The 21424-nt window shown below is 44.3% G+C and overlaps 1 protein-coding gene across 2 annotated transcripts; it reads left to right on the top strand.

The window, feature by feature from the left end:
- The first annotated feature begins 112 nt into the window (after window positions 1-112).
- On the top strand, window positions 113-16277 carry LOC114669835 (LINE-1 type transposase domain-containing protein 1). Of its 2 annotated transcripts, XM_077955077.1 has the most exons (5): window positions 113-243; window positions 1609-1704; window positions 9625-9697; window positions 11186-12307; window positions 14453-16277. In XM_077955077.1, the coding sequence occupies exons 4-5, from the start codon at window positions 11294-11296 to the stop codon at window positions 16094-16096; spliced, it is 2658 nt and encodes an 885-aa protein (XP_077811203.1). In that variant the 5' UTR covers window positions 113-243; window positions 1609-1704; window positions 9625-9697; window positions 11186-11293; the 3' UTR covers window positions 16097-16277. The 2 variants fall into 2 exon arrangements, with proteins under 2 accessions (XP_077811203.1, XP_077811196.1); XM_077955070.1 differs by lacking the exon at window positions 9625-9697.
- Window positions 16278-21424: the final 5147 nt, after the last annotated feature.

Raw genomic sequence — 21424 nt, 5'->3', positions numbered from 1 at the left:
CAAGCGAAGGCTCGGTGGAGACAGAAGGAATTGGGCTCAGTCGGGAGGCAGCCATGGAAGTCAGCAATTGCTTAGGGCAGAATGTGATTTCCGGGGAGGAGGCGAGGGTATGTAGACAGAGGGGGTTGGACACACTAGGAGGGGAGGAGCCAGCCGAGAGATCCTGAGTCCCCTCAGTCCTTAATTAAAAACCTCCATCCTCACTTTGTTCGCTTCAGTCGTCCAGGCGTCCTTTTCCGCCAGGTAAGGCTCCCCCGGGTGTTTGGGGCCCTGGGTGCCCCGGGTAAGGCTGGTCCAGGCGCGTGGGATCCAGGGCGCCCCGGGTAAAGCTGGTCCAGGCGCGTGGGCTCCGGGGTGCCCCGGGTAAGGCCGGTTCAGGCGCGAGGGGCCCGAGGTGCCCCAGGCAGGGCTGATCCGGGTGCGTGGGTCCAGGGGTGATGGGGCAGGCAGTTGGCCGCCTCACTTTACTCCCTGCTCTTTCCCTTACCTTCCGTGGCGAAGTGAGGAAAAAAAGTATCCTAAGACTTTACCCCCAAATTGGAAACATTAAAGTAGTTCTGTAAAGAAAAAATGAAGTCAAGAAAATGAGGTGGTGTTTGACAAGTCCTAGCTGTAAAAAAAAAAGGATGGAGGGGGCGGAAGCGGTGGCTCACGCCTGTAATCCCAGCACTTCGGGAGGCCGAGGCGGGCGGCGGTCGGGAGTTTGAGACCAGCCTAACCAACATGGAGAACCCCGTCTCTACTAGAAGTACAAAATTAGCCGGGCGTGATGGCGCATGCTTTAATTCCAGCTACTCGGGAGGCTGAGGCAAGAGAATCGCTTGAACCCGAGAGGCGGAGGTTGCACTGAGCCAAGATCGCGCCATTGCACTGCAGCCTGGGCAACAAGGGCGAAACTCCGTCTCAAAAAAAAAAAAAAAAAAAAAAAGATGGAAGCCGGGCGCGGTGGCTCACGCCTGTTATTCCAACACTTTCGGAGGCCGAGGCAGGCGAATCACGAGGTCGGGAGATCGAGACCATCCTGGCCAACATGGGGAAACCCCGTCTCTACTAAAAATAAAAAATTAGCCGGGTGTGGTGGCTCGCGCCTGTAACATTCCCAGCTACTCGGGAGGCTGAGGCATGAGAATCGCTTGAACCGGGGAGGCGGAGGTTGTAGTGAGCCGAGATCGGGCCACTGCACTGCAGCCTGGGCAGCAAAGCGAAACTCCGTCTCAAAAAAACAAAAAGTGTTTTATTATGTGACTGGAAAAATTGATTTGGAAGTAATAACTTCTGCATTTTCTTCAGTTTCCTCCAATTGTTAGGCAAATTTCATTCTTGTTCAAATTGCAAAAGGAAAGCGTGTCTTCCATAATGGACCCCCAACTCTAACAAAGAAGAAACCATTCTCTCCAGCCCCTCCCTGTCCTCCACAGATTCACCTCTGGGTCCTCCCCTTCCCTGCAGCCCTCTCCCGACTTGCACCCCAGACTCTGCTAATGACTTGTGTGCCTTTTTAAGCAAACACGTGCATAGAGAAGTGCTTTTTTTTTCCTGTCTACAATATGAGGTGATTTTCTACATTAAATAAACCTTAAAATTTGGTGTTATGAACTTGAATTCTAGGCACCAAGGCACAGCTTCCAGTAGACCCAAGTCCTGCTTTGCAGAGAGTTCGTCTTCCCCGGGAAGGTACAGAGGTGGATGAACTGCTGAGACTTGGTAGGTAGTTTAGTGGATTCGGGGCAGGATTAGTGGCGGGTATGTGTGCCGGTGGGGTTTTTTGTTTTTTGTTTTTTGTTTTGAGACGGAGTCTCGCTCTGTCACCCAGGCTGGAGTGCAGTGGCGTGGTCTTCGCTCACTGCAAGCTCCGCCTCCCGGGTTCACGCCATTCTCCTGCCTCAGCCTCCCGAGCAGCCGGGACTACAGGCGGGACTACAGGCGCCCGGCTAATTTTTGTATTTTTAGTAGAGACGGGGTTTCACCGTGTTAGCCAGGGTGGTCTCGATTTCCCGACCTCGTGATCTGCCCGTCTCCGCCTCCCAAAGTGCTGGAATTACAGGCGTGAGCCACCGCGCCCGGCCAACCGGTGGGGTATTTTATTTTTTGAGACGGAGTTTCGCGCTTGTCTCCCGGGCTGGAGTGCAATGGTGCCATCTCCACTCACTGCAACCTCCGCCTCCTGGGTTCAAGCGATTCTCCTCCCTCAGCCTCCCAAGTAGCTGGGATTACAGGCGCCTGCCACTATGCCCGGCTAATTTTTGTGTTTTTAGTAGAGACGGGGTTTCGCCATTTCAGCCAGTGTGGTCTCGAGCTTTTGACCCCAGGTGATCCTTCCACCTCCATCTCACCAAGTGATGGGATTACCGGCGTGAGCCACCACGCCTGGACTGGGGAGGGGTATTTTAGAGTGAAACAGGGGAAGTGACCTTGGGTCTGATAAAGAAATGAGTCCTGGCCGGGCGCGGTGGCTCAAGCCTGTAATCCCAGCACTTTGGGAGGCCGAGACGGGCGGATCACGACGTCAGGAGTTCGAGACCATCCTGGCTAACACGGTGAAACCCCGTCTCTACTAAAAAATACAAAAAACTAGCCGGGCGAGGTGGTGGGCGCCTGTAGTCCCAGCTACTCGGGAGGCTGAGGCAGGAGAATGGCGTAAAAACCCGGGAGGCGGAGCTTGCAGTGAGCTGAGATCCGGCCACTGCACTCCAGCCTGGGCGACACAGCAAGACTCCGTCTCAAAAAAAAAAAAAAAAAAAAGAAATGAGTCCTAACTATAGTGTGGATTAGGACCCTTTTGCAGTCTGGTGCTATTAGCAGAACCCACAGTTTCGTAATCACTGGAAACCACGTTTTATTTCACATAACAGTTGTTGCAAGTTTTGCACTCACTACTTAAGATTAAAGGGTAGGACCTGCGTGGTGGCTCACACCGGTAATCCCAGCACTTTGGGAGGTTGAGGAGGGCAGATCACTTAAGGTCTGGAGTTCGAGACCAGTCTGGCCAACATGGCGAAACCCCATCTCTACTAAAAAATACAAAAATTAGCCGGGTGTGGTGGCACGCTCCTGTAGTCCCAGCTACTTGGGAGGCTGAGGCAGGAGAATTGCTTGAACCTGGGAAGCGGGGGTTGCAGTGAGCTGAGATTGTGCCACTGCACTCCAGCCTGGGTGACACTGAGACTCCATCTCAAAAACAAAACAAAACCCTGTAAATTACTTGAATGCCCACTGCTGAGGGAATTACTTACTGAACCAAAATATGTTCAATATGTTCAAAATATGGCATGTCACACATAGAAAAGTGAGGTGTGCACATGTAACTGGAAGATTACAAATGGCCTATTGAAAAAGAAAAATAATGTTAAAAGTATAAAGGTATTAAAAAAAATTAAATGTCCCCTGACCTAAGGAAAGAGACATACCAACTAGAATTCGAAGTTGGCATTCTCCTTTATTGTCCTCCTATGCACCCATAAAAATCAGGCACTTTAGCTTGGTATGGTGGCATGCCTGTAATACCAGCTCCTTAGGATAAGACTGAGGTGAGAGGATCACTTGGTCCCAGGAGTTTGTGACTGCAGCGAACAGTGATCATGCCACTGCTTGTCACGCTGGGTGAGAGTGAGACCTCAAAAAAAAAAAAAAGCGAAAACACAAGAAAAGTCACCTGTACATTGTGAGAGATACCACACCAAACTTTGGGTGGCCTCAGAGGTCAGATTATAGAGACTGAGGTGAGGGAATATTAATTTTTCTTATATAAAAGAAAGAAAAAATAAAAGAGAAGTCCATAATCCCCCAGCAAATTCAGAAAAACCCACACACCAACCCCCCAGTAACAGGCTGCCAGTGTTGAAAAGGTAATTCACCACAAAGGAAATGCAAGCAGATAAACATATGAAAAGATGGCAGTCACAAGCCAAGGCAATGCAAATCAGCAAGCTTTTTTCCATCCCTAAAATTAAAGGAAAAGTTTATTCTCCCTCCCAACCCCCAGTCCCTTGAGGGAAGTGCTAAACATTTTTTGCCTTCCCAACCGGTGTTCTCCTATATTGCATACTTTTGGAGTAACCTCCTTAAAATATAAAGCAGAACTTGTGAGTACACTGATGAAAATCTCCCAAGTCTCCCTAATCACTTTCTTTTTCTTTTTTTTTTTTTTTCTGACAGGGTCTTGCTCTGCCTCCCAAGCTGGAGTGCAGTGATGCAATCCTAGCTCACAGTAACCTTGAACTCCTGGGCTCAAGTAATCCCCCCACCTCAGCCCCCCAAGTAGCTCAGACTGCAGGCAGAAGCCGGGACGCCTGGTCCCTGAGCCCTTTTGATGGCTACCATCCAGCCCTGAGGCAAAATTTGCTAAATTTGTACCAGCCTCTGCTTTCTTCTTGATCAGGGATTCTGAGCCCAGAGTGCCTGGGTAGTGCCTGGCTAGAATTCAGAGTATGTGATATCTTGGATGTGAAAAAGGTCACGTATATTTATTGTCATTAAACGCTAATTATAATTTAGCCTTCAGCATTTGAGGCCAGGAGCAGTAATGCTTGTAATCTCAGCACTTAGGGAGGCCTAGGCGGGTGGATCACCTGAGGTCAGGAGTTTGAAACCAGCCTGGCCAACACGGTGAAACCCCGTCTCTACTAAAAATACAGAACTTAGCTGGGCATGCTGGCGTGTGCCTGTAGCCCTCAACCCAGGAGGCTGAGGTGGAAGAATCGCTTGAACCCGGGAGGTAGGGTTTGCAGTAAGCCGAGATTGTGCCACTGCACTCCAGCCTAGTCGACAGAGTGAGACTCTGTCTCAAAAAAAAGGAAAAAAAAAAGTAGCATTTGATACAGTTAATGACAAATAATAAATCCCACTGCACCGGGCTGTAATTTTCAGTTTTAAGCCAGGCATGGTGGTGTGTGCTTGTATTCCCAGCTACTCAGGAGGCTGAGAAAGGAGTTTGAGTGTAGCCTGGGCAACATGGCAAGACCCTGTCTCTTTTTAAAAAGTTAATTAATTTCCGGTTTCTCATTGCACCTATCATGTACTATAGAGAGACTCTTGGAAAACACATTACCCAAAAAAGGTAGTGTTACATAATAGGGCACCGGCCAGATTAATTACTGAAAAGGTCTAAAAATCCCCAGGGTCACTATGAATGTGACCAGAGTGGATATTTGCCCCTGCACTGGCTGTAATCAGGATGTTCAAACACTGGAATGTGTTTTGATATGCATTCTCCTGACTAATATAATTGACCAATCTTTTTGTGTTTACTGTACATACGGTTTTTGTATATGTGTTTAAGAATGGGATTGTACTCTGTATATTTTCTGCACCGTTTTTTTCCTTCTAACGTACCAAAGACATCCTTAACCAATGTGTATGATTCTAATATACTCTATTAGGTAAAGTATAATTTTTATACGTACATTAAACATATTGTATGCACCATATAGAGTATATATATCATAACATATGGTGTGTATATATAACATAATGTATATTATTATTATTTGAAATGGAGTTTCACACTTGTTGCCCAGGCTGGAGTGCAATGGCGTGGTCTCAGCTCACTGCAACCTCCACCTCCGGCATTCAAGCAATTGTCCTGCCTCAACCTCCCAAGTAGCTGGGATGACAGGCGCCCACCACCACGCATGGCTAATTTTTGTATTTTTAGTGGAGACGGGATTTCATTTTGGCCAGGCTGGTCTCGAACTCCTGACCTCAGGTGATCCACCCACCTTGGCCTCCCAAAGTGCTAGAATTAACATACGTGAGCCACTGTGCCTGGCCATAATGTATATTATAATGTATATTTTATAAATTAATGTATTATATATACTTATATATATCTATTATATATAATCGCATTGTGTACATAAACCATCATTTGTTCAATCCTTCTCTTTTAAGGACATTGTTTTCTAATTTGTTTTAGTTTATCAATTTTATTTTAGTTTTAGTTTTAGTTTTTTTTTTGAGATGGAGTCTTGCTCGCTCTGTTGCCTAGGCTGTAGTGCAGTGGCATTAACCCTAATTCAACCTCTGCCTCCCAGGGTCGAGTGATTGTCCTGTCTCAGCCTCTGGAGTAGCTGGGATTACAGATGCCCGCCATCATGCCCAGCTAATTTTTGTATTCTTAGTAGAGACAGGGTTTCACCATGTTGGCCAGGCTAGTCACCATGTTGGCCAGGCTGGTCTGGAACTCCTGACCTCAGGTGATCTGCCCTCCTCAACCTCCCAAAGTGTTGGGATTACAGGCATAAGCCACCGCAACCGGCCTCAAGTTCACTTATTGTAGCGTTTATTGGACACAATAAAGGCACAATTGTTATCAAAAGAATTTGTCTGCATGTGAACATGTTACCCTTGTTTTCAGCTTTCTGTTTCATCTTGGCAAGTCAAGTAGAAGTCTGTTTCACCAGGGAGAGCTCAGTGGTTTTCCTTAAGGATTTTCAGTTTGAAAAAAAATTTAGAAGCATTATCAGGCCAGGCCCGGTGCCATATGCATTCCAACCTCAGCGAGTGAGACCCTGCGTCAAAAAAAAAAAAAAAAAAAGCATTGGAGCATTTTCTTTCCTTTTTTTTTTTTTTTTTTGGCTCTGTCGCCCAGGCTGGAGTGCAGTGGCGACATCTGGGCTCACTGCAAGCTCCACCTCCCAGGTTCATGCCATTCTCCTGCCTCAGTCTCCCAAGTAGCTGGGACTATAGGCGCCCGCCACCGCGCCCAGCTAATTTTTTGTATTTTTTTAGTGGAGACGGGGTTTCACCATGTTAGCCAGGATGGTCTCAATCTCCCGACCTCGTGTTCCACCCACCTCGGCCTCCCAAAGTGCTGGGATTACAGGCGTGAGCCACCACGCCCGGTCAGTAGCATTTTCAAACATCAGTGAAAGAACTCATCATCCAGATTCAAAAGGGAGATTAAGCAAATGGGGAAAAATTCAAGTATTTTTCCCCATTTGCTTAATCTCCCTTTTTTCTTATTTGTTTGCTGTGTTTTAAAGTAAATCCCAGACATCATACCATTTCACCTGTAAAAACTTCAGTATGTAGTTTTTATAAAATAAGGACACTTTCTTAACTAAATACAGTATTGTTACAGTTAATAAAATATATATTCCTCAATATCATTTAATAATCAGTCCATATTCAATACTCCCTGCATTTTATAGTTGATTCATTCAAATAGAGATCCAAAATAGGGGGAGCATAGACTGCATCTAGTGAATTCCCTTAGTCTTCTGAATGAGAGTGGGCCCCTTTATTCCTGTTGAAGTCCTGTATAAGTTCCTACAGACCTGTCCTGTGGACTACTCGGTTGCTTTCTCAGTCCTTGATTAGATTCAGATACTACTGTTGCTTGGTTTTTTAAATTTACTTAATTAAGAGGATGAGGCTGGGTGAGGTGGCTCACAACTGTAATCCCAGCACTTTGGGAGGCCTAGGTGGGCGGATCACCTGAGGTCGGGGGTTTGAGACCAGCCTAACCAACATGGAAAAACCTCGTCTCTACTAAAAGTACAAAATTAGCTGGGCATGGTGGCGCATGCCTGTAATCCCAGCTACTTGGGAGACTGAGGCACGAGAATCTTGAACCTGGGAGGCGGAGGTTGCGGTGAGCCAAGATCACGCCATTGCACTCTAGCCTTGGCAACAAGAGTGAAACTTCATCTCAAAAAAAAAGGGGATTAAGTGTGTAACTAATACTGATTCCTTCTCTTTTTTAGTAATCATTTACATGTTTCTTCTTTTAACCTTTTCTCTGGTGTAATCAAGATTTTCTGTATACATTTGTCCCCCTTACCTCCTGTTGCTCATATTTTGGAAGTTATTTTGTGATAGATAAGTGCCATGTTTTTAAAACAATTTTTTATAACTATCATGCTTTTTTTTTCTTTTTTTTTAGCTGTTCATTTATAATTTTTTATTTTTTATTTTTTTTGAGACAGAGGCTCACTCTGTATGTAGCCCAGAGGCATGAGCTGGGCTCATTGCAACTTCCACATCCTGGGTTGAATTTTTTATTTTTTGAGACAGTGTCTTGGTCTCTTGCTCTTGTCACACAGGCTGGAGTGCAACCACACAATCTCAGCTCACTGCAACCTCCATCTCCTGGCTTCAACTGATTCCCCTGCCTCAGCTTCCCAAGCAGCTGGGACTACAGGAACCCACCACCACGCTCAGCTAAATTTGTATTTTTAGTAGAGATGGCGTTTCACTGTGTTGGCCGGGCTAGTCACGAACTGCTGACCTCAGGTGATCCGCCCACCTCAGCCTCCCAAAGTGCTGGGATTACAGGTATGAGCCACCTCACCTGGCATAATTTGTTTTTTTAAAAAAACTAGAGATGAGGTCTCACTATATTGCTGAGGCTGCTCAAACTCCTGGGCTCAAGCAATCACCTCAGCCACCCAAAGTGCTGGGATTACAGGTGTGAGCCACTGCGCTTGGCCTGTTTTAAATTTTTATGGTAACATAGTAGATGTATTTATTTATTTTCATACAGACATGCAATGTGTAATAATCACATCAGGGTAAATGGGGGTATCCTATCCACTGCCTCAAACATTTATCATTTCTTGTTAAAAACATTGCAATTATTCTCTTTATGTATACAATAAGCTATTGTTGAGTGTAGGTACCCTGTTGTGCTACCAAATACTAGATCATTTTTGTACCCATTAGCCATCCGTATTCCCTGCACCCATCCACCTACTACCCTGCCCAGCCACTGGTAACCATCATTCTACTCTCTTTTTTTTGAGACAGGGTCTCACTCTATCGCACAGTATGGTGGCGTGATCTTGGCTCACTGCAACCTCCACCTCCCGGGTTCAAGCAGTTCTTATGCCTTAGCCTCCTGAGTAGCTGGGACTACAGGTGCGTGCCACCAAGTCTGGCTAATTTTTGTTTTTGTTTTTGTTTTTTCTTTTGAGATGGAGTCTCGCTCTGACGCTCAGGCCAGAATGGAGTGGCATCATCTAGGCTCACTGCGAGCTCTGCCTCCCAGGTTCATGCCGTTCTCCTGCCTCAGCCTCCCAAGTAGCTGGGACTACAAGTGCCCGCCACCATGCCCAGCTAATTTTTTGTTTATATTTTTAGTAAAGATGGGGTTTCACCGTATTAGCCAGGATGGTCTCTATCTTCTGACCTTGTGATCTGCCTGCCTCAGCTTCCCAGAGTGTTGGGATTACAGGCGTAAGCCATGGCGCCTAGCCTCGGCTAATTTTTGTATTTTTAGTAGAGATGAGGTTTCGCCATGTCGGCCAGGCTGGTCTCGAAGTCCTGACTTCAGGTGATCCACCTGCCTTGGCCTCCCAAAGTGCTGGGATTCTAGATGTGAGCCGCTGTGCCTGACCTTTTTTCACTATTCTCTAGAAGAGTTGGGGCACAACTATGATAATAGTCGCTTCTAAATTTTCTGATTTAATTATGAAAGTTGAATGGTGCTCCCATTTTTCAACCATGCTTTATCTGTAGTTGTGCCCCCTTTTTGTTCATAGTGTTCCTTATTTGTATTTTGGTTTTGTTAATTCTGTATAAATTTCTGTTTTTCATTTCTTTGATTTGTGCACATCTCTTGGTTTCTTGGGTAGATTTTGCCCTTAATCTGATAATTTAACTTTAATTTTTATTCTTTTCTAGAAAATTCTAACATTTTAAGTCGATACATTTTCCTCAAAGCACCACTTCAGCTACATTCCCCAAGTTTTGATAGGTAATTATCATTTTGATTTAGTATTTTAAGTTTCTCCATTAGTTTGACTGATTAGTCATTTTAAAATTTAAATAACTTTAACCTTTAGTATTTAAACATTAAACATAGAAGTTTTAAATTTATTTTATCTTTTAATTTTATGCTATTATTTTTCCTGGTTCAGTTTTTATTGCAATGAAAAATTTCAATTATTTTTTAGAAACAGAGTCTCACTATGTTGTGCAGGCTGATGTTGAACTTCTGGGCTCCAGTAATCACTCCACCTCAACCCCCCAGAGTGCTGGGATTACAAGTGTGACACCGTGCCCTGCTTGAAATTCTTGGTTGGGTGCTCAGCAGATATCTTTTGTCCTGACATGAATGACATTTTAGCTGCTTATATGATTCTTATTTTGAAGGGGAGGGGACAGGGTCTGACACTGTCACCCAGGCTGGAGTGCAGTGGCGCAGTGTCAGCTCACTGCATCCTCTGCCTCCCTCAGGCTCAAGTGATCCTCTTAACCTCAGCCTCAGTTATTGCTGGGACTACAGGTGCACACCACCACACCAGGCTAATTTTTTTATATTTTTGTAGAGACAGAGTTTCACCATGTTATCTAGGCAGGTCTCAATCTCTTAAGCTCAAGTGATTCACCTGCCTTCACCAAGGAACCCTTTCTAGATTGCCCTGTAATCTAAAAAACAATATTCTTGGCTGGGCACGGTGGCTCACGCTTGTAATCCCAGCACTTTGGGAGGCCGAGGGAGGTGGATCACGAGGTCAGGAGTTTGAGGCCAGCCTGGCCAACATAGTGAAACTCTTGAGCCTTCGAAGTAGTTGGGACCACAGGCGTGTGTCACTATGCCCAGCTAATTTTTATATTTTTTGTAAAGAAGGCCTCCCTATGTTGCCCAGGCTGGTCTTGAATTCCTTGGGTCAAGTGATCCTCCCACCTCAGCCTCTATAAAAGTGCTGGGATTACACCCGTGAGCCACCATGCTTGGCCAAGAAAGTAATTTTGAATTGACTTGATAACTGGTTTTCAGAAAAAGTCTTAATAATCTCTGCAATTCAAAAGGGACACCTGTTTCTCAATTTTCTGTAAGATTCCATTCAAGTTAGCTGAGACTTGGATGATTTGGTATGATACATATGTTGATTTTTTAAAGAATAACATCTTTTCTTGTAATTAATCTACTCATTATAGAGAACATAGACAACAAAGCTAATAGTATGGCAAATCAGACAGCTTCATTCTTAGTTATCTGCTCTTTGGTTAATTTATTGCATTCAAATCTTTATGTAAAGGGAGTTTTCATGATAATCTATAAATTATGAATTCTAATTTTTTTCTGGTCTTAGTTTACAGATACCCATTTTGTTAGTGAACCTTTTATTAATTTATTATGGAGTGCACCCAGCATAGTTTTCTTAACTAAGCTCATATTCTTACAAAGTTTCTCAAGAGAATTCTTCAGTAAGTAATTTTTCATTTCTTTGTATTTCAGATTGACATATTTTAAGATTTTTTAATTTCTGAGGTCTAGCCGACCTGTAAGAACAAAATCATTCTGCAGGAATTAAAAACAGAATCCAGTCTTGACAACATATCCACAATGTCTGATGTATCTAGTAGTGTACAGTCAAAATTTGCTAGACTTGCAAAGAAACAGGAAAATATCACCTATATGAAAAGAAAGCAGTTAACAGAAACTGAAAAGGACATAGCTCCAGTATTAGATGTAAACTGCAAGGACGTATCAGCAATTGTTATGAATAAGTTTAAGGTCTTAATGGAAATTCAAGACCTGAAGTTTGAGGAGATGAGAGAAACTCTTAAAAGTGACCTAAAGGCAATTTTAGGAGGAAAAACTACAATACCTGAGGTAAAGAATTCAGAGAACTCCAGTAGTAGGACAGAGTTTCAACAAATAATCAATTTAGCATTACAAAAAACAGGGATGGTAGGGAAAACGGAAGGAGAAAACTCTAAAGTAGGTGATGATATTGAGAATTTAACCTTTAAAGTCAAAGAAGTAAATGAGCTGAGCAGGAAATTAGACAACGCTGATGAATACAATAGGAAGGAAGGTAAGAAATTACCCCAGAATGAATCACAAAGTTACGAAGTCCTTGGAAGTATGGAAGAAACCTTATGCAATGTAGATGACAGACATGGAAATCACAATGTCCATTTAGACATTACAGAAGGAGAGAGAAGGAAGGATGGGGAGGATGAATTTGTCAAAGACATGGGAGAGGAAAAAAAATTTCAGAAATTCAAGAATAAAGAGGACATTTTAAAAGCCTCCAGAGAAGAAAAAGTGTTGATGGATGAAGGAGCAGTACTTACCCTGGCTGCCAACCTTTCATCAGCAACGCTGAATATTAGTAAGCAATGGAGTGATGTCTTCAACATTCTGAGAGAACATGATTTTGAACCTAAATTTCTGTGCAAAGTTAAATTGGCATTTAAATGTGATGGTGAAATAAAGACATTTTCAGATCTGCAAAGCCTTAGAAAATTTGCCAGCCAAAAATCTTCTATGAAAGAATTATTGAAAGATGTACTCCCACAAAAGGAAGAAATAAGTGGAGGAGGAAGAAGATATGGAACTCAAGAAAAAAGGGTAAGCGTACAAATAGATAAAGCTTATGTATAAATGTAATAGTTGGCACGGTTATTTTGAAGGATAAATCAATTTTTTTTTTCTTGAGTTTCACTCTTGTTGGCCAGGCAGGAGTGCAATGGCCCGATCTTGGCTCACCACAAACCCACCTCCCAGGTTCAAGTGATTCTCCTGTCTCAGCCTCCTGAGTAGCTGGGATTACAGGCTTGTGCCACCATGCCCAGATAATTTTGTATTTTCAGTAGAGACGGGTTTCTCCATGATGGTGAGGCTGGTCTCAAACCAAACTCCTGACGTCAGGTGATTTACCCACGTTGGCCACCCGACGTGCTGGAATTACAGGTGTGAGCCACTGCGCCCGGCCAGATAAATCAATTAAAGAAAAATGATTCCTTAAAAGTAAAAGCATAATACTAAAAGTAATGATTTAAAGGGCACTTTTTTTTTCTGTGAAGGTTTTATTATGTGCTGAGGGCAAGGGGGCCTCAGTCGTTCTTGGCAGCTGGTTTAATCATGGTGGCCAAGATGGTGCTCAGCTCCTCTCCCTCTTGGTGTGGATGTGTGACCTCAGCCTTTTCTTGATGAACTTGAGGGCCTCTTTCATCAGGCCCTCACCATCACACCATGGATGGTGTGATGCTCCTACCTGGCGAAGCAGCACACCTCTCAGATCATGTCCCACACTAACTTGGTGTGTTTGGTCAGATGGCTGGAGCAGCAGCTGTACCTGGGCTTTTGGTCATGTTCTTGATCACCTTGTTGCCCTTGCTGAGGCCCAAAGCCTTAGGGTCACACAGAGTTGTGGCTGCTGTTCTCCAATGGCTGCTGTGCTGGAAGGTGCTTTTTTTTTTTTTTTTTGGAGATGAAGTCTTGCTCTGTTTCCCTGGTGGGGGTGCGGTGGCTCAATCTGGGCTCACTGCACCCTCCACCTCCCAGGCTCAAGTGATCCTCCTACTCCAGCCTCCCGATAGCTGGGACCACGTGCATGCACCACCACGCCCAGCTAATTTTTGTACTTTTTGTAGAGACAAGGTTTTGCCACGTTGCCCAAGCTGGTCTCAAACTCCTGGGCTCAAGCAGTCTACATGCCTTGACCTCCCAAAGTGCTGGAATTACAGGTGTGAGCCACCATGCCCAGCCAAGGTCTAGATTTGTAAGCCAATATTTTTTACATGTTTCCAAATGAATGCTTCTCCTCTGCCTTTCCCACATTTCCAAGTGTAACCTCTGCAAAGTGAGAATCCAGAAGGAGAAGGTACACTTGAATCAACAAATTATTTAAAAATCAGTATTTAATTCCAGAAATTAGCTGCTTCTAGTGTTTACACAGATGAGGCACCTAACCTGTCCTGGTGGGTTTGGGAAGACTGAAAAGCTCAATGGCCGACTAAGGGCTTCAAGGAATATTAGGAGCCAACATTTATATTGCAGACATCATCAGAAGCTCAGTACCTTGCTTACTTTACATTACAACAATCCTGGGGTGGTACTGTCATTAGACCCTGCTTTATAAGGAAAAGTGAGGCACTAGTAGCAAATGTGGCAATTGGGCCAGGGTTTGAATAGTTTTGAACTGAGCCTGTTTTATTCCTAACCAAAGCCTGCTTGTCTTTAAAGTCATAAGGCTATAGTGTAAACTGCAATTGGGGTCTTTTTAAAAAAATTTTTGTATTAAATTTGTTGTTATCTGTGGGGAAAGGTAAATGTGAGCTTGGCGTTTTTGTTTGTGTGTGGTTATCATCTTCCTAAAGCAGATTGTAAACTTTAGCCAGATTACAATGCCTATTTACCATAGGACTCATATGTAATAAGCAAACAATTCATTAAAACAGGTAATTACTGAGAATCAGTCACATACACAGCAGTAAATGTTGCGGGATCTAGAAGGAAGAAAGTAGACGTTATGACCTCATATAATTTGTTCCGAGATTACACAAGAAATGACAAATATCTTGAGATGATCTTAGGGAAACTTGACTTGTTTAGGGACCTAGGCCTTCAAGAACAATTAATATTTAAGCAGTTTTTCAGATATGTTCCCATTGTCAGAATGGAAGCCATATTAAAATTAGTGAATTGAAGTTTTAATTCTTTAAAATAAATGATTTGAATAAATAACTCTTCTTTTTCTTTGTTTAACTTTAGGGTAAAACCCTAATAGACTCAAAGCATAGAGCTGGAGAAATGACCAGTGATGGATTGAGCTTTCTATTTCTTAAAGAAGTGAAAGTTGCTAAGCCAGAGGAGATGAACAACTTAGAGACTCAAGAGGAAGAGTTTTCTGAGCTAGAGGAGCTGGATGAAGAGGCCTCAGGGATGGAGGATGATAGAGAAGATACCTCAGAGCTGGAGGAAGAGGAAGAGGCCTCAAGGATGGAGGAGGAAGAGGCCTCAGGGATGGAAGAGGAGGAGGAAGAGGCCTCAGGGCTGGAGGAGGAAGAAGAAGAAGAGGCCTCAGGGCTGGAGGAGGAAGAAGCCTCAGAGGAGGAGGAGGAGGAACAGACTTCAGAACAGGACTCAACCTTTCAGGGTCATACTTTGGTAGATGCAAAGCATGAAGTTGAGATAATCAGTGATGGCATGGAAACTATTTTCATTGACTCCATAGAGGATTCTGAACCAGAGGAGGAAGAGGAAGGAAAGGACTCTGAAATAGGAAAGGTAAAGACTACCTCCCTGCCTGAGAAAAAAGAAGCCTCATGTAGACAAAAAGAAATTCCCTTTAGTTATTTGGTTGGGGACTCTGGGAAGAAAAAGTTGGTGAAACACCAGGCGGTACACAAAACCCAGGAGCAACAGGAAGCAGCTGTGCCCACGAGTCAAGGAACTGGCACACCCTGTCTGACCTTATGTTCGGCCTCTCCCTCAGAGTCACTAGAGATAGGTTATGATGAGCATAAAAAGCATTCACATACAAATTTGAGTATTTCAACAGGAGTCACCAAACTTAAGAAAACAGAAGAAAAGAAACACAGAACTCTGCACACAGAAGAACTAACATCTAAAGAAGCAGACTTAACACAGGAAACAGAAGAAAACTTGAGAAGTAGTGTGATTAATAGCATCAGAGAGATAAAAGAGGAGATTGGAAATCTGAAAAGTTCCCATCCAAGTGTCTTGGAAATTAAAAATTCAGTAGATGATCTAAGTAGCAGAATGGACATACTTGAAGAAAGAATAGATAGTCTAGAAGATCAAATTGAAGAATTCTCTAAGGATACAGTGCAAATGACCAAACAGATGATTAATAAAGAAAGGCAAAGAGAGATAGAGGATAGATCCAGAAGTTGCAATATTCGTTTGATAGGAATTCCAGAAAAAGAGAATAATGAGAATGGGGCAGAGGACATAATTAAGGAAATAATTGATGAAAACTTTGCAGAACTAAAGAAAGGTTCAAGTCTTGAGATTGTCAGTGCTTGCCGAGTGCCTAGTAAGATTGATGAAAAGAGACTGACTCCTAGACACATCTTGGTAAAATTTTGGAATTCTAATGATAAAGAGAAAATAATAAGGGCTTCTAAAGAGAGAAGAGAAATAACCTACCAAGGAACAAGAATCAGGTTGACGGCAGACCTATCACTGGACACACTGGATGCTAGAAGTAAATGGAGCAATGTCTTTAAAGTTCTGCTGGCAAAAGGCTTTAATCCTAGAATCCTATATCCAGCCAAAATGGCATTTGATTTTAGGGGTAAAACAAAGGTATTTCTTGATGTTGAAGAGTTTAGAGATTATGTTTCGCATATGCCCACCTTGAGAGAATTACTGGAAGATAATGTGCTTTAGCACTCTAGGGTGGCTAGAAACAATATGCTTTCCTCCCCCAGCACACATCCAAAAATCAAGTAAAACTGGAAAATACACTTCTATCCAGAAGGATGGACAGCTAATAGCATACTTGGGGATGGAGGAGCAAGGAATATTACAGATTTACCTAGATGTTAATAAAGGGTGTGTTTAAAAAAGGCTGGTCTGAATGTAGAGTTATTTCAGTTGATTGTTCAGTCAGACAGAATTCCTTGTTCTACCTCCCCCACCTACCTCTCTACTGCAGTTGACTAGTCTTTTTAGAACTTATATTGTCCTAGCTTGTCTAAGAGTAAACTTCCTATACTATCGGGGGAGGGCCACACCTGTCAAGACAACCCATCAATGTAGTAGGAAAACAGGAGGGGACAGTAACAAAAGCACAGGAGTTCAAGGCCTCCTGGGCAATGTGGTGAAACTACAAAAAAAAAGGGAAGAAATGATACTTCACAAATTTGTATCATTTGTCATGATGTGATATTTGAATATTTTAAATCTTTTTCCCTTGAATACTGTATGCTATGTTTGCTTATTTAAAAATTTTTGATTACACATTTTCTGAAGTACTTTGTCATACATAAATAGCTTTTACATTTTATTGTGTAAACCCATTCCTGGAGAGATGAAATCTCTTCCCTAGCGTGACACTATAAGGTTTTCAGTTTATTTAAGAATGAAATGAATCGGCTGGGTGCTGTGGCTCACACCTGTAACCCAAGCACTTAGGAAGGCTGAGGTAGGCATATCTCGAGAACAAGACCATCATGGTCAACATGGTGAAACCATGTCTCTACTAAAAATACAAAGTTAGCTGGGTGTGATGGTGCTTGCCTGTAGTCCCAGCTACTTGAGAGGCTGAGGCAGGAGAATCCCTTGAACCTGGGAGGCGGAGTTTGCACCACTGCACTCCATCCTGGTGACAGCGATACTCTGTCTCAAAAAAAAAAAAAATTTGCAATGGATGATTAGTGAAGAAATTAAGGAGAGGGAGTGATCTCATCATTTAGACTACTAGTAGGACTAATTTAGTAGATTCCTGTTTTTTCCCCCCTCCCCCAAACAGTAGCATCTTGGCATAACTGGTATAAAAATCGGGCTGGGTGAGCTGGCTCACACCAGTAATCCCAGTATTTTGGGAGGCCAAGGCGGGCAGATCACCTGAGGTCAGGAGTTCGAGACTAGCCTGGCCAACATGGTAAAAACCCATCTCTACTAAAAATACAAAAATTACTTGAATGTGGTGGTGGGGACCTGTAATCGCAGCTACTTGGGAGGCTGAGGCATGATAACCGCTTGAACCTGGGAAGTGGAGGCTGCAGTGAACCAAAATTGTGCCACTGTACTCCAGCCTGGGAGACAGAATAAGTGAAACTCATCTCACCAAAAAAAAAAAATCAGGCCAGGCATGATGGGCCATAATTCCATAATCCCCGTCTGCAAAGATGAGGCAGATATTGGAGGAGTGATGCTTCTACAAGCCAAGGAACACCATGTGTTCTCAGCAACTAGAAGCTAAAGGAGGTAAGGAAGGAATCTTCCCTAGATCTTCTGGTGTGAGCATGAGCCTGCCAATACCTTTATCTCGGATGTCTAGCCTCCAGAACCACAAGGGAATACATTCTTATTTTTTTGTTTGTTTCTTTTGAGACGGAGTGTTGCTCTGTCACCCAGGCTGGAGTGCAGTGGCACGATCTCGGCTCACTGCAAGCTCCGACTCCTGGGTTCACACCATCCTCCTGCCTCAGCTTCCCGAGTAGCTGGGACTACAGGCGCCCGCCACCACGCCTGGCTAATTTTTTGTATTTTTAGTAGAGACAGGGTTTCACCTTGTTAGCCAAGATGGTCTCCATCTCCTAACCTCGTGATCTGCCCGCGTCAGTCTCCCAAAGTGCTGGGATTACAGGTGTGAGCAACCACGCCTGGCCACATTCTTTTTTTTTTTTTTTTGAGACGGAGTCTTGCTCTGTCACCCAGGCTGGAGTGCAGTGGCCGGATCTCAGCTCACTGCAAGCTCCGCCTCCTGGGTTCACGCCATTCTCCTGCCTCAGCCTCCCCAGTAGCTGGGACTACAGGCGCCCGCCACCTCGCCCAGCTAGTTTTTTGTATTTTTTAGTAGAGACGGGGTTTCACCGTGTTAGCCAGGATGGTCTCGATCTCCTGACCTCGTGATCCACCCGTCTCGGCCTCCCAAAGTGCTGGGATTATAGGCGTGAGCCACTGCGCCCGGCCCACATTCTTATTTTAAGTCACTGAGCTTGTGGTACTTTGTGATGGCAGGCCTACAAAACAAATGCAGTAGTCATGACCCCAATTCACCTCCTAAACACTGCTGTCCCCTGGACTCATAGCCGGTTGCTTCAGAGATATTGGTGGCTGGAAGATTTTAGGAGGCCAAACCACAGGAGTCTGCTGACTGATTTATTTGCAGCAGCCAGTTTGAGAGACAGAGAAGCCTGAACCTCTGCAGTAGCCTCAACCTGGATGCTTACATTGACATTTATTTTTGAGACAAGATCTCACTCTCACCCAGGTTGGAGTGCAGTGGCACAATCATCAGGGCTCACTGCAGCGTCAACCTCCCAGGCTCAAGTGATCCTCCTGCCTCAGCCTCCCAAATAGCTGGAATCACAGGCACACACCACCATGCCCAGCTAGTTTTTTGGTGTTTTTTGTAGAGACGGAGTTTCTCCATGTTGCCCAGGCTGGTCTCGAACTCCTGGGCGCAAGTGATCAGCCCACCTCAACGTCCCCAAGTGCTGGGATTATAGGCGTGAGCCACCTTGCCTGACCACTTTGAAATATTTATACAAAGTCAAGACTTGTCTTTTCTTGTGGGATTTATTTGAATATAGTAATTAAGCTGCCTTTTTCCAAGGCTGAGGGAAAGGAAAAGAATTCCAGTGCAGAGAGTAGATAAAATTGAGAATCTTCTGTCCCTGCTACTCAATCAACGCTAGGCAGGGTCCCTCTATTGATTTTCCCCTTTATCCTCAGTCCTCACTCATTCTTCCCCTGCCTCCCAGTGTTCACCTACTCTATGTGTCATGTAAATCCTTGGAGACATGGGTGTCTTCTAAAATACATCATTTTGTGAGTGTATTCTTAATTGATGTGAGTGTAGTACTGTGACAGTGAATGAAGACCATGCAAATGGGGAGAAACTTAGGCTATATATTCAGACCTTGCTCCGCTGGGCACGGTGACTCACACCTGTAATCCCCGCAATTTGGGAGGCTGAGGAGGGTGGATCATTGGAGGCCAGGAGTTTGAGACCAGCCTGGCCAACATGGTGAAACCCCATTTTTCCTAAAAATACAAAAATTAGCCAGGCGTGGTGGTGTGTGCCTGTAATCCCAGCTTCTCAGGAGGCTGAGGCACGAGAATTGCTTGAACCCAGGAAGTGGAAGTTGCAGTGAGCCAAGATTGTGCCACTGCACTTCAGCCTGGGTGATAGAGTGACACTTGGTCTCAAAAACAAATGGCCGAGTGTGGTGGCTCACACCTGTAATCCCAGCACTTTGGGAGGCTGAGGCATGTGGATCACCTGAGGTCAGGAGTTCAAGACCAGCCTGACCAACATGGAGAAACCCTGTCTACTAAAAAATTAGCCGGGCGTGGTGGTATATGCCTGTAATCCCAGCTACTTGGGAGGCTAAGGCAGGAGAATCGCTTGAACCCGGGAGGCAGAGTTTGCAGTGAGCTGAGATCAAGCCATTGCATTCCAGCCTGGGCAACAAGAGTGAAACTCTGTCTTAAAAACAAACAAAAACAAAACAAATAGTTCAGACCTTGCTCCGGCAAAGGAGGCAGCCACCATCACTAGTGTTTGACAAAGACTCAGAGGCAGAGGCAGTCGGGGGGAGCAAAAAAGCTTCATAGTGAAATAAAAAGGGATGGCCTCAGGTATGTGTGTCCTCTGGAAGTTGTTGGCATGGAGAGGCTAACTAGAAGCAGGACTTCTTATGTGATGGCTTTGAGGAGCATATCTGTTTTTTTCTGCTTGGTCCTGAGTTTGGAGCAAAAATAGGGAAATTGGCTGTCGCTGAAACTCTGACCGTTCTGGGCCAATTGCTGCAAAGGTTGTGGTTTGGCTCCCCCAGTGATGGCTGCAGAAGTTGTTGGTCAGAGTTCTATTGTATGCTTTGACCATTGTCTGTTTGTATATTCAGTCTCTTCCACCTGAAGGCCTAGGATGAAATTCGTATTTCCCTGTATCCTCCCTTGCATTCTCATTTTTACCTTCACAAAACCGTATCCCTTTGTTTTAATTTGTATTTCTCTGATTAGTGAAGTTAAGAATCTCTCCATATATTTTTCAGCCATTTAGAGTTTGTTTTTTGTGAATTGCTGATTAATATCTTTTTTTGTTTGTTAGTTTGTTTTTGAGATGGAGTCTTACGCTGTCGCCCAGGCTGGAGTGCAGTGGCATGACCTTGGCTCACCGAAACCTCCGCCTCCTGGGTTCATGCAATTCTACTGCCTCAGCCTTCCTAGTAGCTGGGATTACAGGCGCCTGCAACCATGCCCAGCTAATTTTTTGTTTCTTTTTTGAGACAGAATCTGGCTCTGTTGCCCAGGCTGGAGTGCAGTGGCACGATCTTGGCTCACGCAACCTCTGCCTCCCGGTTTCAAGCGATCCTCCTGCCTCAACCCCCCTAGTTGCTGGGATTATAGGCACGTGCCAACATGCCCGGATAATTTTTGTATTTTTAGTAGGGACGGCGTTTCTCCATGTTGGCCAGGCTGGTCTCAAACTCCTGACCTCAGGTGATCTGCCCGCCTTGGTCTCCCAAAATGCTGGGATTATAGGCATGAGCCACCATCAATGTTCTTTCATCAATTAAACAAACAAACACCTCTTTTTATTGCTAGTTTGCAGAAGTTCCTCGTATATCTGGGTAGTAATCCCATATTGTTTTTATTGTTTTTATTTTATCTTTCTTTATTTCTGAGACGGAATCTCGCTCTGTTGCCCAGGCTAGGATGCAGTGGTGGGATCTCGGTTCACTGCAACCTCCGCCTCCTCCGTTCAAGCAATTCTCCTGCCTCAGCCTCCTTAGTAGCTGGGATTACAGGCGTGTGTCATCAGGCCCGACTGATTTTTGTATATTTAGTAGAGATTCACCATGTTAGCCAGGCTGATCTCGAACTCCTGACCTTGTGATCCACCCGCCTTGGCCTCCCAAAGTGCTGTGATTAGATGTGTGAGCCACTGAGATCAATTATCTTTTGTTTTTTTTTTTGAAACAGAGTCTTGCTCTGTTGCCAGGCTGGAGTGCAGTGGCGCTATCTAGGCTCACTGCAACC

The sequence above is a fragment of the Macaca mulatta genome, chromosome 1, assembly GCF_049350105.2.
Source record: "Macaca mulatta isolate MMU2019108-1 chromosome 1, T2T-MMU8v2.0, whole genome shotgun sequence".
Lineage (NCBI taxonomy): Eukaryota > Metazoa > Chordata > Mammalia > Primates > Cercopithecidae > Macaca > Macaca mulatta.
This window is presented reverse-complemented; position numbering and strand designations above follow the sequence as displayed.